Source organism: Engraulis encrasicolus, chromosome 9 (genome assembly GCF_034702125.1).
Source record: "Engraulis encrasicolus isolate BLACKSEA-1 chromosome 9, IST_EnEncr_1.0, whole genome shotgun sequence".
NCBI lineage: Eukaryota > Metazoa > Chordata > Actinopteri > Clupeiformes > Engraulidae > Engraulis > Engraulis encrasicolus.
In genome coordinates, this window is record NC_085865.1 from 14,319,358 (window position 1) to 14,341,304 (window position 21,947).

General features: G+C 44.3%; 1 protein-coding gene across 8 annotated transcripts in view; it reads right to left on the bottom strand.

Annotated features, from left to right (window-relative positions):
* The window catches only part of dip2ca (disco-interacting protein 2 homolog Ca), a 163,352-nt gene that overhangs the window by 72,003 nt on the left and 69,402 nt on the right, over positions 1-21,947 (bottom strand). For 4 of the 8 annotated variants that reach the window (XM_063206603.1, XM_063206601.1, XM_063206602.1 and 1 more), the window contains exons 3-9: positions 19,751-19,861; positions 10,726-10,851; positions 8,859-9,104; positions 6,391-6,516; positions 2,627-2,761; positions 676-795; positions 46-243 (exon numbers count right to left, since the gene is read on the bottom strand). In XM_063206603.1, coding sequence (XP_063062673.1) covers positions 46-243; positions 676-795; positions 2,627-2,761; positions 6,391-6,516; positions 8,859-9,104; positions 10,726-10,851; positions 19,751-19,861 — 1,062 coding nt within the window. Of the gene's footprint in view, positions 1-45; positions 244-675; positions 796-2,626; positions 2,762-6,390; positions 6,517-8,846; positions 9,105-10,725; positions 10,852-19,750; positions 19,862-21,947 lie in introns of all 8 variants that reach the window. The other 4 variants (XM_063206608.1, XM_063206605.1, XM_063206607.1 and 1 more) reach the window with 3 other exon arrangements.

The following is a 21,947-nucleotide window of genomic DNA, read 5'->3' on the forward strand; positions in this document are numbered from 1 at the left end:
CAGTCTGCAGCAGCTTACCATAGGTGAGGACGTAGAGGGGCTTACCATAGGTGAGGACGTAGAGGGGCTTGCCGTTGGTGTCCATGGTGGTGAGGCAGGGGGCTTTTGGCGAGATGGTGCCCCAGCGCTGCAGCGCCGCCTCCAGGGAGGGAGGCCAGTTGGTCACCACGCCCAGCTGCTCCCCGCGCATGGTCAGCATCTGGGCACCCTCCGGACGGGGCTGGTTGGGATCCGGCTGCTGAACTGTTGTTACGCCAGAGTAGAGTGTTAACGCATAGACAAAGACACAGACATACATAGAAAGACACACAGACATACAGTAGACAGGCACGTAGACACACAGATACAGACATAGACATACAGACACACACACACACACACACATACACAGACACACACACACACACACACACACACACACACACACACATACACAGACACACACACACACACAAAACGGTTAACGAAGCTGTTGTGTCTGCATTTCATGGTCATATTACGACTCATTAAATAGGCAGACTGAATGGGAATCGCCCTTGTGGCTCAGTCCCAGACCCACTTACATAAAGACGTATTGTTGCGTCCAGCCTATTACGAGGACTATAAAGCAATGAGAGCCACGGGAGGCGCTGGAATGAGAGTGCTAATGAAGGGAAGCTAGCGGCTAACGCTCACCTTCTAAGAGCTCCTCAAAGTCGTCCACAAAGAACTCTCGGAGCGGCGGCCGCCTCGGCTGCTTGAGGGTGTTGACTAGCTGTTGGATTTTGGCCGACACTCGACTGCTCACCGGGACTCCTAAGGACACGTCACCAACGTCATCATCACCATCATCATCATCATCATAATCATCATCATCAAATTGTCCACAAGTATACACACAGGGATAGACATACTAGGGCTGGACGATATAACGATATGTATCGTCACGGTAATAGAAAAGTGTGTCCATTGTGCCCTTTCTCCTCTATCACGTCTATCGTAATAAACTAATTGTATCCATTGTTACAGCTTAAAGGTACACTGTGCAAGATTTTTAGTTGTTTATTTCCAGAATTCATGCTACCCATTCACTAATGTTACCTTTTTCATGAATACTTACCATCACCATCAAATTCTAAGTATTCATTATGAAAATTGCACTTTTCATACATTAAAAGGGGGATCTTCTCCATGGTCCATCATTTTGAATTTCCAGAAATAGACATTTTTAGCTGCAAAAATGACTGTACTTTGGCCATACTAGAAAATATTAATGTATTACTTAGTAAACTTTCATGAAAAGATCAAACTTGGCAATAGGCAACCCAGTTTCAATGAGGTTCATAGTTGCAGTACCTTTTTGACCATTCCCTGTACAGTGTACCTTTAAGTATCCAATTTGAGACAATTTCATAACATTATGTATGTTTGTGTTGTTCCTATGCACGCTGTTCATATACATATAAATTAATATACCTGTAAAAAAGTTGAAAAGAATAAAGAGAATAACTGCAAAAAATACACAATAGTGGTGTAATGTTATATGGTTATTGCGATATAAAGTAATCCATATCGTGATATAAAGTATGTTTTTTTGTCCCTAGCACTAAAATATACGGCATACAAATATAACATCATACACGGATTAAGATTGCCCCTGCAAAGAGGACAAGAATGTATTCATTGAACCAAAGCCCCATGTTCAGAGAAATTCACAAGTCTGAAAACCACACACAGAAATTCTGCAGTTCTTTCCCTTTCCCTCAGTTATGCATCGGGGCCATAATTTGAAAAGCCAAGTTTTCATACAACAAACAAGTCAAATCTATCAGGCATGGCAGCATCGATCCAACACATCTGACAAATGTATTCATGTGCAGACACACAGAAGGGGGGCGATTATCCCTGGAGAGCAAATTAAAGTCAAATAAACTAGAGAGGTGGGAGTGTGTGTGTGTGTGTGTGTGTGTGTGTGTGTGTGTGTGTGTGTGTGTGTGTGTGTGCGTGTGTGTGTTTGTGTGAGAGAGAGAGAGAGAGAAAGAGAAAGAGAGAAAGAGAAAGAGAAAGAGAGAGAGAGAGAGAGAGAGAGAGAGAGAGAGAGAGAGAGAGAGAGAGAGAGAGAGAGAGATCAATGTCCTCCATCATGAGCTGATCTCCTTAGAGCCATCACAACAAATATCAGCTTCCTGTCTCAGGGAAGACGGAGCTGTCCGTCACTACCTGTCACCGCGGTAACTGTCATCAGTACCTTCCTCTCCTCTCATCCTCTCTGCCCCCAACCCCACCCTGACATCGATTATGACACATGCCCAGACACTGCAGCCTCCCCACCCCAAAAAAGTAAGCTGACAATACATCTTCATTTAGACAGACTGAAAAACTAATCTGTATGTTTGCCCTTTCTGGTCTTCACAAAGCTAAAAAAAATTAAATAAATCACCATTCAGTCAATTTTATGGCACGAATGCAATACTTAGAGAGTGCGGCCAAGACTATTGAATGTTCAATTCAACTCTTCAAGTGATGAACTCACACCGCAAAATTACTGTGTACTTACATGCATCCATCAATCTACCTACTGTACATACAGTCAATTTTCACACACACATATGGCAGGCTAGGCTAGGCTAGGCTAGGCTAGGCTTACCGTCTCCCGTCTCCATGAGTTCTGCATTGCCATATTTGGGCGTGGTCCTGGGCACCGTGGACACCTGTGGCCTCTCCACCTGAGGGGGCAGCTCCGAGGTGTAGGTGGTGACATCAGGAGGGGCCGAGTGGTTCTCTGCGTCATGGCAACCAGATGGGAGGGGGGAGAGAGAGAGAGAGATAGCGAGAGAGAGTGTTGGACAAAAATAGAAGCAAAATAGTGAAAAACTAAATTAATTCCTACATTTCAGAACAAAAAGTGCCCAGACACACAATCTGACCGCAATTCATTGACCACAAAAAGCGTGAGAGGTGGTGAACATCTTTATTCAAATACATAAATAGACAAACAAACAAATAAACAAACACACAAAAAAACATGCACACATCAAATAAAAGTGTGTAGTGTGCTGGGAAGGGAAACAGCAGAAGCAAGCCAAAGAGAGAGAGCAGAAGATAACGGCGTGAAAAAGGGTTTTAAAAGTGGCTGTGAAATGAAAGTCTCTTTCATTTCCACTTGATTTCCCTTGCCCGGCACCCAATCTCTTCTTCTTGATTTTACAAGAAGTTCTAGACACTTCATTATTAATATCTCATCCCTCCCAGCCACCCCAATGTGATCAACTCAAAAGCCTTTCTCTTTCATGTCTTTCCATCTTGGGCAGACAGACAGACAGACAGACAGACATCTAAAAAAAATCTTGTTATCGGTTGTGATAACACCCAGAGCTCCACAGATGAATCATGGTAGGGGTACATCGTCACCGCAAACGTCAAACGCCAAACGCTTGCCCATGGGGTGACTGCTCAAAACCACAGAATTATCTAGAAGGCATATGCCTCTATCTCCTCTCTGGACAACAGGGCAGCTCATAAAAAACTCTATGCAGCTTGTGACGGCCATTACACACGCACCATTACACTCAAATTGACCAGCTAGGTGAGAAATAATGTTCACTGTGCAATTTGGGATTTTGGGAGGACAGTGCTGCAAAAATCTCAATCACCATTGAGAGAATAAAATGCAGGGGTGGGGTGGGGGGGTTGAATAACGGCCCAAGGACAACGAAGCTCACCTCAAATGTCTTTCGCTTTGTGCGTGTTCATTTGAGTGTATTTTGTCTTTGTGTGAGAGAAAGAGCGAGCGTGCCTTAATGTTTTCTTCCATTCAAATAGCTATGATCATAGCTTTGCGACCGTAACAGCAGATATTCATGCTGCTGAGGTATAGACGAAGAGAGAGGACCTTCAAGGGGAAAACTCAAGGGCGTTCTCCTATAAACACCCCTAAGAAACACGGTACCCAGGGTCTGTCACAGACAACCTCCATGAAATTAATAAATTACTTCTAAGGCCTCCATGAATAAGCCTGGGCTGGGGAAGAGATGACCAAGATTTGCTGCTCAGAGGAAGGACAGTGAGAGCGAGAAAGAGAGGAAGGACAACAAAGAGAGAGAGAGAGAGAGAGAGAGAGAGAGAGAGAGAGAGAGAGAGAGAGAGAGAGAGAGATAAAACACAGCAAGGTGAAAAGAAAAGGGGAGAGGAAGGGAAGAGACAGAGTGAAAGAAAATGACATCATACATCGAGAGAGAGAGAGAGAGAGAGAGAGAGAGAGAGAGAGAGAGAGAGAGAGAGAGAGAGAGAGAGAGGGCAGGAGAAGAGAAGAGAACAGAAGAGAAGGTACGAAAGAGAGAAAGAGAGAGAGAGAGAGAGAGAGAGAGGAGAGAAGAGAACAGAAGAGAAGAGAACAGAAGAGAAGGTACGAAAGAGAGAAAGAGAGAGAGAAGAGAAGAGAACAGGAGAAGAGAGGGCTATCCTCTGTCAGGGTGACTGAAGGCCTGACAGGCACAACGTCTCTCTGTGACTCAGAGAGAGAAGGAGCCAGGGGGTCCAGGGGCTGAAGTAAGCCACTGCAGGCCCATGGTAAGCAGCACCCATCCCCAACCCCAACACCACCCACCAACCCAGCATTCGCCTTCGCCTCTCTGGCCTCAGCCCAGCCAAAGCCTCCCTGTGACAGACTTAGCTTCCTCCTTCAACAGCAATGACTGTCAGGCAGAAAAGCCCACTGGCTTGCTGTACAGCTATTCTTGCGCAACAGGACTGAAAATAAACCACCTGCACAAGGACAAATACACACAGACAGACACACAGAAATAAAAAACAGACAGGCGGGCAAGTCGTCAAGTGGTGCAACAGAGTCTAATTATCATAATCATAAATTAACTAGTAATTGTGATTGATATGCTGCAATGAATATGCTTCTTAGATAATCTACTGAAAACAAACAAACAAAAATTCATGCAATAGTGGCACTGGCTGTCGTTGCACCGCCCTGACATGTGCTACTGCTGGAACGTCACTGACCAATCACATTGGTCTCTGCGCTAGTCAAATATATGTGTATGCATGTTATGTTTATGGAGGAGGTCACAGTTGTGTTGGTGGGAAACTATTACTGGTACATTGGGTTATTACTTCTAAAAAGCACATATTTTAATTGAATTGATACAAAAATTGATGGGTGTTACTAACATGGAATTATTTCAGTAATTGATTTTGTTAGCAATACCATGCGGTTGTTGCTGTATGTAAACATCCAGTTAGGATGAAGGGCTTTTTTTCCCTCTAAAATGATAAAATGTTTTCCAGAGGTGTTTGGTTTGATATCCAATCTGTATTACGTGACTTGCCGAGTGATTTGATTGCTGGTACCTTGAGCAGATATGGAAGGAATAATTGATAATCACACTGTCAATCAATTCACTCTTCTCTCCTCTTAATGTTCGCCTGATTGTGTTTTTGATGAACAATGTATCCCCCCCTCCAAAAAAAAAATCTTCATCAGCAAGGATAGGGACTACGGAAGATGAATCACTCTCTAATGTGTAAATGTCAAAGACCACTCAGCAGCGATGACATCTCGCTTCAACAAACACATTCGCATGGAGGTGGAGACCGGCCGGTCAAATAACAATGGCGGCCATCTTTGGCACTCTGATTGTGGTGAGGATGCGCTGACTGACAAAGACATAGGCCTACTGTAACACAGCACATACAGCACAGCACACACACACAGACAGATGAGAAACACCTAAGCACCTAAAAGCAGACTGCTAGACAAAAAAACACAAAAAAATCTTGAAAAAAGAAATGGGAAATAAACCACCAAAGAAATAGGTCATCACATCGAGCATCAAAATCAAAGTGCATCTAGTTACAGTAATGCAGTGATAACCCTTGCACATGGCATTGACAGCTAACACGGGGTCCATAGACATAGAAACAGAGACCAGCCTCACAGACAATGAGGCACAAGACAGGGACCACGTGACGTCACATGGAAGAAGACAAAGACTGACACAGTCCACCTCCGAAAGGTGGGATGGGTTGCAGCGGATCACAGGTGTAGACCCCCACAACTTCAGAAAGTAAATATCCTGCCACATACTGCCATGGATCAGTCACGTGCTGAACCAGCGGATTTGATGGCTAGCTACACTAATCATCAGACAGACAGATCAGTGTAGTAAAACCATCTGTGCTAGGCATACAGGTTAGAGCCATACTGTATGTTGTACATTCTGAAGCCAGGATATTCACTTCTGAGATGGATGGATGGATGGATGGATGGGTGGAAGGGCTAAAGGGGGGGGGGATAAACGACTGTGGCCAGGCTGGCAGAGAGAGATGGAGATGGGGGACAGGGTGGAGGCGGAGGTGGAGCTTGGTGGCTGTGGTGGTGGTCATGGGTGGCATACTGACCATCCGACTCCAAGGGTGGTGGCCAGAGGAGGTCGGATCCAAACTCGCAGGAGCGGCGCAGCGAGTTGCCATTCTCAGCGACCCCGAACACAGTTTTCCTCTTGAGCGAGAGGTGCCCTATGGGCCCTGGAAAAGCGAGGGAGAGGAAGAGGCAGAGGAAGAGGAAGAGGAAGAGGAAGAGGAAGAGGAAGAGGAAGAGGAAGATGAGCAGGAAGAGGAGAGCCAACCTTAGAGCCATGGAACCCAGTCCTCGGCTGGGGAGTGAGCAGCACTTACACAACAGCCAAGGAAACCAAAGAAGAAAGATGGGGGTGTGAAAAGCAGGAAAGCAGAGGTAGTAGATACTAAAAGGGTTTGGGGTATGGGGCGGGTTTCTCCCAAGGAAACACAAATAATAGCCATGTTGACAGGTAGGAGCACGCATTCACACGGTCTGTGGTCCTCCTGCAATGCAGTGATGAAGTGGAACAAAGACGGGGCTTTGGGTCGTGACTCAGCTTCCTCTTATAACTTGGTCCTCCACACACTTCCTGTCACAGCTTCATCAAGGCAGCACAAAACAAAAGGCAAAAGGGGGGATGGTCGGCAGGTGGTCCATGCGATGAGAACATAGCAGTAGTCCACTGCACTATGAACCGGGCCATTGCATCGCTGCAGAAAAATAAAAAATATACCCTTCACCGCAAAACGATTTATGTATAATTTGTTTGTTTGTTTTTGTTATTGTTGTTTCAGGACAGCAAGCGAACTCACAAAACATGTCTGTCTGCTTTTAGATGGCAAAATGCAGCATAGACACACAGGAGAGCGAAGTGTGGTTCATTGGTGTGAAAACACGTTCTTGCATACTACAGGTATGTACGTCTCTAAGGGAAAAGGGAAAAAGCAAATTTAAAAAAAGAGAGAAAGGAATGTGCAAACACATTGCTGCCTTTTTTCGGTTTAATGCAAAGATGAACCTTGACTGCTGGGATGCTGTAACATCATGCAGCAATGCTGTAAAAACGCTGTCAGCTTGGCCTCCTTATGTGAGCACAATGTGGAACAATCCACCTCGTCCTCTTTGCAGCTCTCCATCAATCTAGCATTCTTCTTCTCTGCCTGTCTGCCTGCCTGCCTGCCTGCCTGTCTTACAGCCCTTCCTTCTCTGATTGCCTTATCCCAGGGGTGCCAATCTTACTGCCCAGGGGCCGGATGCGGGCCCACCAGATTTGTAGAGGGGAAAAAAGATTGTCAAAAAGAACTAAATTTCTAGCCCATTACAAAGTCACTGCAGGTGTCTGAAATGTCTGGTTGTCTGTTCTTGAGAACAAGTTTGTCTTTTTTGCTCACCATTTACAGACGATGCTCCTGATACAGTATGCCTGCTGACATCCACCTCTAGATGATCGACTAACAATGTGATTCTGATACGACGCAGAAATTTGCAATTCACAATTACGTGACTGATCCGGCCCACTTGAGATGAAATGGCTTTGACACCCCTGTCTTGTTCCTTCCCTGAGGTGCAGACTGAGCATGGGCTTCGTTTGCTTCCTTTGGTGTAGGCTCTGTGTACATTGCAGGGGTGCGTTTCTCGAAAGCGCAGTTGCTAGCCAATTAGCAACTTGGGTAGTTGCTAATGGAAAATTGCATTGCAAACAACAAATCAGCTAACACAGTTAGCAGCAGAGAAATGCATCCCGGGTAAGCCAGTTACTGTAGAGTGATCTAACATCTGTTCCGACTGTAATGAGCAATCGTGTGTCCTCTGATTACTCTAAATGATCAATAAAACTGTGGCATGCAAATTTGACAAATATGTAACAAAGCTCTGCAAAGCTAAGCTATGAGAGATGATAACTAAAATGCTTTAAACTACTACTACTACTACTACTACTACTACTACTACTACCAGTTCCACTACTACTACTACTACTGTACTTGGTTTGTGAGTGTTTGGGTTGAATGTGTTGATGTGTTCACATAGCCAATTTAATGACACATCACATTACCTGGAGCACAGGATAATGTAAAGACATTCAGTATAGGCTGTGTACTAGTACAGAATATAAAATCAACAAGAACAAAGCACACAGAAGTGGACAGGCCAGAAACAACTAAGAAGTGCTGAAAGGACCAGTGGTGGAAGGACAGATGCATCAGGTTAGCTGCAAAAGCAGATACGGTTAAATTAAAAACAGGAGCGGAGTGAGGTGAGGAGGGTAGGTATCATCGGAATAGGAGTGAGGATGTGAGGATACCAGAGGCTGAGAGTGAAGAAGAGAAGAGATGCAGAGAGAGGGAGAGATGGATGAGGAAAAGAGAGAGTCACTCCCAAATGAGAAAAGGAGGTAGCAGTGTTGTGTGTGTGTGTGGGGGGAAAACAGGTGCAAAACCTAGCCGAACAGCAATAGCATTATACAGCCACATCAAAAAGAGTTCGAGGGAGATGAAAAAGAGGAAAAAGAGCTTACGTAGCGACGTACCTGACTTCCCGACGTGCGTTTGGGCCAGCACGTCGGCGAGGCGGCTGGCGGCCCCGCTGCCCCCGCTCTGCGTGGACGAGGAGGAGGAGGAGGTGGTGGACCCCTGGTGGATAGCGCGGCTGATCCAGTGCTCCATGCTGACACTGCCCTGGCTGGAGGTGGGGGTGCCCTCGCCCTGGCCGCCCTCCTCCTCCGAGCCCGACGACGTGTCTGTCAGGGGGGGCAGTGAGGAGAGAGGAGAGAGGCCTAGTGAGAGTCAATCAGAGCCGCTGAGCTGCCCGCACCGCTGGTGGACATGGACATGGTGGTGGTGGTGGTGGTGGACGAGACACGGCGACAGACACACCGACACTGAGGATGAGACACTCACTAGCCTACTGTACGCTAACATGGACTTAGAGACATTCAAGCTATTGGCTCAACAAATGTGTGAGTTTTACAAGCCATGTACGTATACACCATAGTCAAGCTGAATTTCAGTTTTAGAAATCTATGCTAGACTATGTTATTAACTAGCTATCTATGCTACACTATGCTATAAGCTATTATTGACTAGCCTGTGCATCATTCTCCCTTCTGGATGTTACCAAGGTTACAAAAGTTACAAATGATGGTGGTCATGATGGTGGTGGACAGTAGACCATGAGGACGAGACACAGAAGGGTCAGTGGCGTTTCAGAAGCACACGTCAGGGAGGTGCAACCACAGCTTATTCTACTATTGTGTGGATTACCGGTAAATTATTTTTTTGCTTGTTTTTTGGGGATTATCTAAGAAGCATACAGTATTCATTGCAGCACATTAATGACAATTACCCAATTAGTAATCAATTTATGGCCATTAGCTGTGGTTGTACCACCTGATGACTGACCCCAAAACGTCATAGACCCAGAGGCAGTCATGCTACATCAGGTAATTTCATACATGGCACTCCCTATCAGCTACTTACTACAGCACATATTTAGGATTTAAAAAAAAAATATTATTATTTTTTTTTTTTACCTTTATTTAACCAGGGAAATAAAATCACATTGAGAATAAAATTCTCTTTTACAAGTGAGCCCTGGCCAAATAATAAATTATTTAGTTTGTTTAATTTATATATGTATACATTACATACAGCACCAATCATTCACACAACCAGTAACAACTTCTTAAATACTGTGTAGAGAAAGGTACTGTATATCCATTGCAGATGGGCAGATTTGAAATCCAAATGACAAATACAGGTACTTAGAGGGTACATGAACCCTTGAATTAACCATAAGCTTATGAGAATACCCTTTTAGGAGGGCAGTTTTACCGTTAACCTTTGAATCTGGCTGCCACAATGTAGGTATTAGCATCCTTATGGCCTAATTGAGGGGTTGACTATGGCAACCCACGGCTCCACACACAGTCACATGTGGCTCTCTCATGGATTGCTGTGGCCTAACTGGATCTTGATGTGGAAAAAAAGCCCACATTCCCATCAAAGACATACGGGGCCACATATCTGGCTTTAAAGCGATACCATGCCCTTTCTGGAAATAAGCTCATTTGACACCTCCCCTTTAATTAAATACGTTAAATAATTGACTTTTACATGGAACTACCAGCTGTTTTCTGAGTCTGGCAAGACAGATTCTACTTCCAAGCTAGTGATTAACATTGAATCTTATGGGTCCAGCTAGCGGCTAGCTTGGAACTAGATGTCACATCACTAGACACAGCAAATGGCTGGAAGAACTTGGGAACAGTGAAATTCAATTATTTAATTCCAGCGAGGAGGTTTAGGAGCCTGGTCTGCTGTACAGGGGGGTGACCACTTGACAGAGGGTGGTGATGGAGAAACAGTCAGCCTGCAGGCTAGAGGGGTGAGGCTCACCTGGCGGAGTGTAGGCATCCATGGAGGTCTGGACGACCAGCGAGCGGCGCTTGGAAGGCATGGGCACGGCCATCTTGCGCTCCTTGTGCTTGGCCAGCGCCGCCTGGACAGCCTCCGTATGCACATCTGGAGGCCAAGAGAAACACACGGCATTGCATTCAGCTGATGCATTCCACATAGAGCAACACACAGTATTGCATTTACACTGTAAAAGATTTCAAACTGAAATTTACAGCTAATTGATGGGGAATAATTGCCAGCAAATTGTTTTAAATTTACAACAAATTGCAGAAAAAAAACAGTTGCCAGCAAGTCGTTTAAAATTACAACACTGTTCCGTTTTCAAAACTACTCTGACCATGGCACATGTCCTGCCCCCACATCCGACCGCCTCCCCCCGCCTCCACCACCGCTGCCCGCCTCCATGTCTGAGATGCCTTCGACATGGTATCGTCCCCATCCTCCACCATGACTGAGATAGCATGGTACCATAATGCCACTCTGCCCTAAGCATACACTTCTACAAGTTCAGCCTTGCATGGGTGAAGCACAAATAATAAATCATTCAGCATAGTGTTGTCACAGTGACAGTGATAGTTTCCTCAAGAGGACTTTCATTTATCAAGTCATCTCAAAGGGGAATTCAAAAACAGTCACAATAAGGACTGTATGGAAATGCATTTGTCAAACCAATCAAGTGGTCTAAATTTAATATTATGCAAAAAACACCATAAAACATGCTATGCTACAAGATGGCTCTCAAAAGATGAAACAACCCAACCAGTTAACCTGTCAGGCAGCCAACCAGTTAACCGGCCAGGTAGCCAACTGGCCTTGACAGACTGGCTGGTTGACTGGCCAGCTGCCTGTCCGATTCACTGGCTGGTTGACTGGCCAAACCAGCCAGGCAGCCAGTCAACCGGACAGGCAGCTGGCCAGTCAACCAGCCAGTCAACAAGCAAGGCAGCAAGCCAGTCAACTGACCAGGCGGACAGGCTGTCAGTCAACCTGCCAGGCAGCTAGCTGGTCAACTGGCACTATGCTGTCAGTCACCTTGTGAACAAACCAACCACTCATCTAGTCGGCTAATCAATTGATTGCCAGTACCAGTGAGCGCCAGTGAGTCAGGCGCTATGCTGTGCCATTCAGACAAGCAACCAAAGCAGTGTGACAATCCAGGTTTATATAGTGGGGCAAGTGGACCATGTGACCAGAGTAATCAGGCATTGGGCAGGTGCTGGCAATCATTGAATCACGGCATGAAAGTGATTAGTAATAAAGTGAGGCAAGGCACTAATTGACAGATTGGTTAGGTATAGAGTGTGACAACAGAGTAACAAGAGATATCTGTATCAAAAAGCTGACAAGTTCCTAGAATGTTCCAATCATTGATGCTCCTGCTCTAGAACCACAGTTCAAAAACAGACTGGGCTCCTTCTAAGATAGTGTTTAAAAAATATATAAGGATATTCTTAAATGGATTGGTTTTGGCCCTTGTTTAATGCACATATCAAAACTTCAGTTCCAAAAAGTTTTCATTCTGATCCATGTTTATAAGTAAACATTCCATATATATGTGGAATTGTCTACACAGTGGTTGGACAGAATAACTGAAACACCTGTCCTTTTAATGTGTGGGAAGTTTCATGGCTCAAGTGGGCCAGCCTGTTGGCCAATCTTCATTAATTGCACATTGCACCAGTAAGGTGAAGTTGAGTTGAATTGCTGGTGAAAAGTTACCAGCTAATTGTTGTAAAATTACAACAAATTTGCTGGCAAAAAAGTTGCCAGCTCATTGTTGTGAAATTAAAGCAAATTGCTGGTGAAAAGTTGCCAGCTAATTGAAGTAAAATTAAAGCAAATTGCTGGCAATAAAAAGTTGCCAGCTAATTGTTGTAAAATTACAACAAATTGCTAGCAACAAGTTGCCAGCTAATTGTTGCGTTCTTCCAACGCAAACACTGGAAACTTCACAACATACAGCCTTTGAAAATAATGGTCCTGGGCCTCTGCTTCCATTCCTTCTCATGGGATTTTGAGATATATTCTGTTGCCGAAGCCATCAAAAAGCCAAATTGAACCACAGGGGGGCTGCCACACCTGAGCATCGTTTATGCTCTATGACCTGCCCATCGTCTGTATAAATGGACAAACCATCATTGGCCTCTCCCATGCCCTTTTAGCAGAGAGAAGCCCGTTTTGAATTGCACTGAGCTGAAATTAGCGCACCTGGACGTCATTTACAATCAGCTGGCTCATGACCAGGTAGATAGGTAGATTGGATAAGCAGTATCACTCAATGGAAAATGCATTGGCCACAGTGTAGTATTTGGGTGCAGTCGTGGCTCTGGCTCAGTGGTTAGAGCACTGGGTTGGCAACCCAAGGGTTCCCGGTTCAATGCCTGACCGGACCGCAGCTGAAGTGCCCTTGAGCAAGGCACCTAACCCCCACACAGCTCCCCGGGCGCCACTCAGCAGGCAGCCCACTGCTACGGACTAGTGTGTGTACTTCAATACCCAAATGGGATAAATGCTGAGAAAGAATTTCCCTTATTGGTCCAATTGGCTTCGTAGTATGAGGGTGTTACTTTAATGCCATAGAACTAATACATTTATGCTTAATGACATGGTGCACATGGTCAGTGTGTGCGATGCCATGATGGACAAAATTTGTACTCCACAAATTTGGTCGAAAGAGGATATCCGGTTGTCAGTGCTCAGTTTGTGGCCAAATTTACTGCAGCTGTCGGTCAGCATTAATTGCGGGGGATAAGTAAGGACAGCTGACAAACATTCACTACTGTATCCTATGACATGTTCCACACTTTACCATGCTTCCAATTTGACCATGGAAGAAGAGAATTGGACTCCGCTTGCTATCATTCCGCACTACGCTCCGATGATGTCTGTAAACCCTCCTATCTCTACCTCCTTGCTCATGACCAGGTGTGTGCGATTGAAGAGTTCAAATCAGTTCAAATCCTCTCCACCTCTATCAGGCCTGTATGCATGTTTTAAAAGCATCCAATCAGAATGTGACCTGAGCTCCATAATTTCTGCATGTGGCTTTGCATACATTTGCATTAGGACAGCAGCCCTGACAAAACAGATCTTTACAACAGTATGTTGTAAAAAGTACTATGTGCTGCTGTACATTTACAATTGTGAATTGTACTCTATATGATATCCCACAATGCATTGCACATTACAGCAGTGAATAGTAAACTGGTATATACATCTTCTTGATGTAGAATTCTAATGTGAAATCACGACAATCTTTTACAGTGTAGCTCAGAATTGTACAAAGTAGAAGTAGACATAATTACATATTACATTACATTATGACATTACATTACATTGCATTTGGCAGACGCTTTATAACCAAAGCGACTTTCAAAAGAGGACATAATCAAGCCAACATCACAAGCAAATACAAAGTGCACAGGATATATACAGAACAACAAGTGCAGTTGCAAGGAGGGGTTAGTTTTTTGGGGTTTTTTTTAATACATAATGAGTAAATAACGAGTACACACACACACAAACTAAACTAAACTAAACATCATGTCAAGAGTCTGCCCTGGGGCAAGGCCAGCTCAAGCATTAGTCTAGTAGATTCTCTCGAAAGAGGAAGGTCTTTAGTTGTTTCTTGAAGGCTGCAAGAGATGTGCTTAGTCTTGCTGCCTCTGATATGTAATTACAACACCTGCAGTATATTACAAAGTTGGAACCATGTGATATCATACCACTAGTGTTGTAATTACATCTGTAAGAGTACTTCTACTTTATATCTCTGGTTTAGCTGATGCATTCACCTACAGCAATATACACACAGAGTCCTGTGACAACAATGTGGGGGTATCTTCTTACTGCAGATGGGGCCATCAACGGGCCTACCGTATTTGCTCTTCCTTGAAAATACCAAACTACATCATAACAACATTGCTATGACATTACTGGGAGTAACAGATTAAGACCTGGCCATTTCCATTTTGGTGACACTGACAGTAAGGTTAAACTCTGTGCCTGCAAGGGCCTTTCAGATAGTGGTGAAAGAGAACACTAGTCACTCACTTCCCCATTCATATGTTTTGTCCTGTTACTAGAATCAAACCTCCAGTCAAAAGGCTTGCCACATGCTAAGCCTCAAAGGGCAGATAGAATGGGGACAGAAAAGGAGAATGTGGTTAGAAAAGAGAGGAGGAGGAGAGGAAAGCATATGAGAGAAGAGCAGATGAGAGGAGAAGAGAGGATGGGGAGCAGAGACACAAAACAAAACAAAACAAACAAAACAGAAACAGAAACCAAAATCCATGTGTTCTATATAAAGTGGCGGAGAGGAGATTAAATAATGGAATAGGTGAGGAGAAAAGAGAGATGAGGTCAGAGTGAGAAATAAAGAAAGAAAGAAAGAAAGAAAGAAAGAAAGAAAGAAAGAAAGAAAGAAAGAAAGAAAGAAAGAAAGAAAGAAAGAAAGAAAGAAAGAAAGAAAGAAAGAGATGAAGAGAGGGATCGCAGGTGGAGCGAGTGGAGGTGTCTGTAGAGAGGCTACCACCTCCGGCCCGTATGGCTGGGCTGAGTACACTGAGTCAGCGAGGTGACTGTGCTCCGAGCTCCGTCAGCCAGCAGGAGGGCACAGATCTGACGTTAGCATGCCCCCTCTTTTGGCAGAGTGAGAGCGAGAGAGAGAGAGAGAGAGACAGAGAGAGAGCGAGAGCGGGGAGGGGGAGAATGGTTCTAGTCTGACAGTCTCTCTCTCTCTCCCTCTTTCTTTCTCTGGCGCACACACGCTGCAAACACACGCTGTTCACCGTTGGACAGCTTTACATGTGCACAGATGGACCGAGCTCACAGATTTTGTATGCACATGAAGATTTGTGACGTGGCAAAACAGGAGGACAATAGATGACCTTCTCGATTGGTCAGACGCTTTGTCAATCATGAGTCAGATCCTTCATGCGTGTGGGAGCACAGCACAGTCAGAGAGAGTAGAGAGAGAGAGGTTCCATTGGCCCATTGTTTCCTGGTTCTATTATGGCCCCCCTTAGGCAGACCTAGGCAGACCTAAGGACTGTTCTATTCATTGTAGGAGCATTATGACACGGCCCTTTAGGCAGACCGGAACCTGGTCGCGTTAGGTGCCCATAGAAACCTATTATGTTGGCATATCTCTATATACTTAAAGAATCTCTGGCACAGTAACCTCATATTCTAGTGGAACGCTCTACTAGCCACTGAAAACATTGCCCACCATACTGCCGTGCAAAACAAGAACGCAGTAACTCAAAATGGTCGAAAAAATTTTTATATCGGAAATGGGTTTTAAACTACCTCATTTGTCTTGTGTCAAAAAATGGTGGTCCAACACCGTCCCGTTTTGGAGAAAACTCATTTTGAAAGTGCAAAAATGACCAAAAAAAAGTTACTGCTTGTTGTATTAACAGGTTATGTCGTACAAAACAAAAACGCAGTAAGTCGGCGAGTTACTGCTGCACGTTCCAATGGGACTGGTTTGGGAGTAGACAGTAATACTAGCCAAGCACGCATTAACTCCTGCAGTAACTCCATTTTGTGGCAGTAATACCAGCCAAGAACGCAGTAACTCTGTTTTTTGTGGCAAAAAGACACATAAATGTTGTTTTTTTGTGTGCATTAAATTTCTATCCTAAACAAGCATTACCAGGAAGTGTCACCACCAATTTACCGACAACACAGTTGTCGCGCCATATGGGAAACTTTGAAGCCTTTTTTCTCAGTTTGCCGTTTTCAGAGTTACTGCGTTCTTAGATTGTAGGGCAGCATAGTCCTAAACTATTACAACAACACTGAGCCATTAGTAATACATTATGGCTTGGTCATTGGCAGTCTATAGTAACAATGATAATAAATGAGGCCTTGTCTTAAGAATTTAAAGAGGCTTCACATTTTAATTATCTCATAATGGTTTAAATATAATGGACATCTGAAGTGTAATATATTACACAATTAGAAATGTGTCTGTTTCTGTCTGCCCCCTGATTGAGTCTTTGTTTGCTTTGTTTAATCGTTTGCAAACAGACTGGACAGACAAATCTTACACAGTACTTTACCATAACAATGTTTATATATTGTACTGTATGTAAAAAGGAGTGCTGTCTTGCCCTCTCTCACAAGTCTCACCCTCTCTCACACACACACACGCACATGTGCACACACGCACACATATGCAATGTACACACACACACGCACACACGCACACACACACACACACACACACACACACACACACAGACACAGACACAGACACAGACACAGACACAGACACAGACACAGACACAGACACAGACACAGACACACACACACACACACACACACACACACACACACACACACACACACACACACACACACACACACACACACACACACACACACACACACACACACACACACAACCAAACACACACACACACACACACACACACACAGACACAGACAGACACAGACACAGACACAGACACACACACACACACACACACACACACACACACACACACACACACACACAGTGAAGCAGAGAAAACACAGACAAACAGAAGGAGGGATAGTGTTAAATAGAATGCACGTAGGTGGAGGGAATGGATATGTGTTCTTAAATACAGTTCACTTCAGCTAATACTTCATTCAGTCCTCAAATAAAAATTGAGGCGTGAAGGTTTGATGATGCACTCATTCATTACGGAGGGATGGCAACACATCAACAAGATGATAAAAAAACAGGGAGAAATCAATCACTTTAAGTCCACTCCGAACTGGGTTTTCATCTCATCTGTAGAGAACAGGTGTAACTCTGAAGGAGGCTGGTTGACAGATGGCGCGGTATGAATTACGGAGGGCCACCAGAGACTAACACATTTGGCTGCTACACAGACACAGCACCCAGACACAAAACCTTGAGCTTTATGGCATCCCGCTTCCAATCTACCCACACAGAAAGTAATTCACATCATTCAGCAGTACATACGGTACGCGCTCCACGTTGACAAACTAGTCGTGGTATGTTCTCTTGTTATGTGAGCCACACAGACAGACTCTCTTATCTTTGTACACATTTTTTTGTATGAAATTTGTCTCTAAAAAATATGCCCAGTCAGCAGGACCTAGTTGACTCATGTCTCTTGACTTCATACCCACCAGACTTACGAGAATAACTACCTGTAATGAGCTATTAATAGAATATAATTTGAATGTGTGATAAAAAGGAACATCTCAATCTCTAGGGTGCTGGTGTACATTGGTGTAAATGAAATGAGGTCATCCAGTGCAGTTTGGCCACAGGCTTTAACAAGACACCTGACGCAAACTCTGGACTGGGAGGAAGACTCACTTCTAAGAGGGCTAAAAGCTGTTAGTCAATAGTGTACCTCTTTCAGGTGTCCGAGAGGGAGATTTACTGGACCCTCTTGCTACAATGTTAATCAGAGGGGCCAAAAGTAAAAGTAACACAAAGAAACACAGTTTCCTTACAACACAGGTCACTTATCTCAGTAAAAATTAGACCTGTGTCCTTGTCTTACGATCAGCTGACTCTGCACTGGTTGGATCTTGTTGGGTTTTCTGTGCTTTTCAGTAACAGCCCAGTCTATCTGCCTCAATATGTTCAATGGATTAAACGTTGTAACAGCAATGTAATGTCACATGCTAGTCTTGTACTTACACCAATGAATGAATTTACTTTTACTTTTGACACCTGCAAGGTTGTTAAGGCGTTTTCACACCTGGTCCCCTTTAACTGGACCAACAAGTGAACCAACGGCAAAGGGACTCAGTTCTGTCTGTAATAGGGTTTTCACACCTGGTCCCCTTTAACTGGACCAAAAAGTGAACCAACGGCAAAGGGACTCAGTTCTGTCTGTAATAGGGTTTTCACACCTGGTCCCCTTTAACTGGACCAAAAAGTGAACCAACGGCAAAGGGACTCAGTTCTGTCTGTAATAGGGTTTTCACACCTGGTCCCCTTTAACTGGACCAAAAAGTGAACCAACGGCAAAGGGACTCAGTTCTGTCTGTAATAGGGTTTTCACACCTGGTCCCCTTTAACTGGACCAAAAAGTGAACCAACGGCAAAGGGACTCAGTTCTGTCTGTAATAGGGTTTTCACACCTGGTCCCCTTTAACTGGACCAAAAAGTGAACCAACAGCAAAGGGACTCAGTTCTGTCTGTAATAGGGTTTTCACACCTAGTCTCCTTTAAATGAACCGAACTCAGGCCTCTTTAAGTGGACCAAAAAGTGAACCGACAACAAAAGGACTCAGTTCTGTTTTTGTTCATATAGTGACTGTGTTACAAAAAGAACCGGCCAATCTTTTTGGTCCCATTACACTTTTATGGTGTATCAGTCCTTTTTTTACCACGCCAGGTCCTCTAGAGCTCTCCTTAAAGGTACACTGTGCAGAAAAGGTACTGCAACTCTGCTGGTCATTGTATCATGCTGCTCATCAATCTGGGTTGCCTATTGCCAAATTTGATCTTTTCATGAACGTTTACTAAGTAATAAACTCATATTTCCTAGTATGGCCCAAGTACAGTCATTTTTGCAGCTAAAAATGGCTATTTCTGGACATTCAAAATAGCGGACCATGGAGAAGATCCCCCTTTTCATGTATGAAAAGTGCAATTATTCTAATCATAATGAATACTCAGAATTTGGTGTGTTGGTAAGTATTCATGAAAAAGGTAACATTAGTGAATGGGTAGCATGAGTTCTGGAAATAAACAACTAAAAATCTTACACCATGTACCTTTAAGAGATTAAACCTAGTCACAAGTGTAACTTGTCAGGACTCACAAGCAAACCGTACTGAGACCACGTCAATAGAGGTCTTGTCTGTACGGTTCACTTCCAAGGGGTGTGGGTACACTTTGGAGCGTTCACATATGCACAGAACATGCTGAGTCACAGGTCTGAGTTCACTTAAATGGCTGCGAGGGACCAGGTGTGAAAACACTGTTAGAGACGGGGGTGGTGGTCTCACTCTCTCTCACCTGATCTGTAGCGCTCATCTCGAGTGCCAGAGGAGCGTCGACGGTGGTAGCGTGATGCGGAGGAGGGTCCCATGGGGGGCCTACGCTCGTGTGCCATAGATGCGTCCATTCCTGGGGGATGGAGAGAAGAGGGAGAGACAGACAGGGAGAGGTATTGAGAAAGAGTTAATTTTTTTTCCTTTCCTCTTCTATTCCATCCATATTGATACACATCTGTAAATAAATATCTCTCTTGCATTTCATAAAGCATGAGAGAGCGCGAGAGAGAGAGAGAGAGAGAGAGAGAGAGAGAGAGAGAGAGAGAGAGAGAGAGAGAGAGAGAGAGAGAAAGAGGGAATGGAAGTTAGAGAAAAGGAGAGAAGTAGAGAAAATAAACAATATGACAAAGCAAATGTTTCAGCATCAGTGGCAGGGAGCAGAGTAAGATGTGTGAAAGAAAAATGGTGAAGCACAGAAAAAAGTTGGAGAGACAGAGAACGAAAAAGAGAAAGAGAACAAGTCTGACACAAGGGAAAAGGAGAAAGTGTTAAATAGTAGAATCCAGCCAGTCTTGTTTGCGTAGCCCCTTAACGCACAAAGTTCCAGTGGAACGCTGTAATTGTCACTGAAAAAAACGTAACTACCATAGCACTACACCACTGTGACAGTACACAGGGCCTTTTAGTAATGCATTACGACTTACTGGTGTCTTACTGGGTCTTACTTCATGTCATTGGTGTTGTGAAGTCACTCACAGATAGACTGGGCTCAACTCAGTCTAGCCAGGCAGTCTATTTCCAGCTGTTCCTTTGCCCTTGAAATAGTGAACCATTGAAGAACGAGCCTATGCACACTACCGTACGTCTTATGTGGTCTCACTGTGTGGTGTAGGACTGTCCTTAGCACATTGTACACAGTACAGAGGCCTGTGATGGACATTTCTATCAGATCAAAGAGCTAACTGTGACTGCCAGGCTTGCTCACAGGGGATTCTATTGAGGTTGAGAATTGTGCACATTCCAGGAAAAGGTGCAGGCCAAAGGCTGACTGAAAGTTTGCAGTGAGGAGTCCGCACACTTAAAAATCCTTATTTTCCTTGATTTTTTTAATTCCATGGCAGGGTCAGATTCATCAGAAGACAATGGTCAAAACAAAATCCTGCTAATGGAATTTTTTTTTTAATCAAGAAAAAAAGAATTGTAAGTGTGTGGACTCACTCCAAAGCCTCTCGCTCACAGGAGAACCAGCAGACCCTCTCTGCTCAGCACACTGTCAGGCCCCGTTGCAGCAAAGCGTGCTGTCTTTCTTCAGGCCTCTAACCGCAGGGCAGGATCAATTCATACACAGGCTGGATATCAGTGTTGTAGTCTACGTAGACCGCGGGTATACGGAATATACCCACTTCTAAATTTCAGGGATTTCAGTATACCTAGCCTACTTAAAATTGATTGATCCATTGTTTTGGATATAGCACAATAGCACAAATATATACAGTATACCCACTTCAAAAAATGCTCAAATATACAGTATACCCACTTCAAAAAAGTAGACTACACCACTGCTGGATATGGCTACAGTCAAGTTGGCAAAAGGGGTTGGTAAATGGAGAATTGTGAAAAGAGGCAGTATTGAAAGTCATCTGCAAATGTGCTATTCTTAATTGCTTCTTGGAAATATGACGATGCCTAGGTAATTCTATTTCCGGTACCCTGTAGCCTAGGGGTCCTTGCCCATCTTTATCTTGCCCTGTCTATCCCAGACTTTTCAGCTGCCTTCTCACACCTTAAGCATTAGTACACTGAGCTATCTTTATTTTTTTCCATCTTCACCTTTTCCAGTATTCTCTATTCTTAAGTCTGTGCAGGATCAACCACCTGTGTGCGTACGTGTGCTTGCAACATGTTGATCATTCATAGTTCAAATGGGTCGATAAGGTAACAAGTGAAATAACTTGAATTAAGGCGACACCGATGACGATAGCTAGTACACCTCTGCTTGGACACTGGTGCCGTACATTCGAAACCCATTCAGACAAGGACGCGTTTGATACATAAATCTGGTCGGCCAGAGGTAACGCGACACAGCAGTGATCTCCATACACTCACTACCTGACCTCCTGACCGCTTGACTCCTCACTGACCTTCTACACTGAGGCCACGGCCCCATTAGCCTCCATATCAATGATGGGAGAGAGCCACCAACCAATCACATGTTATTG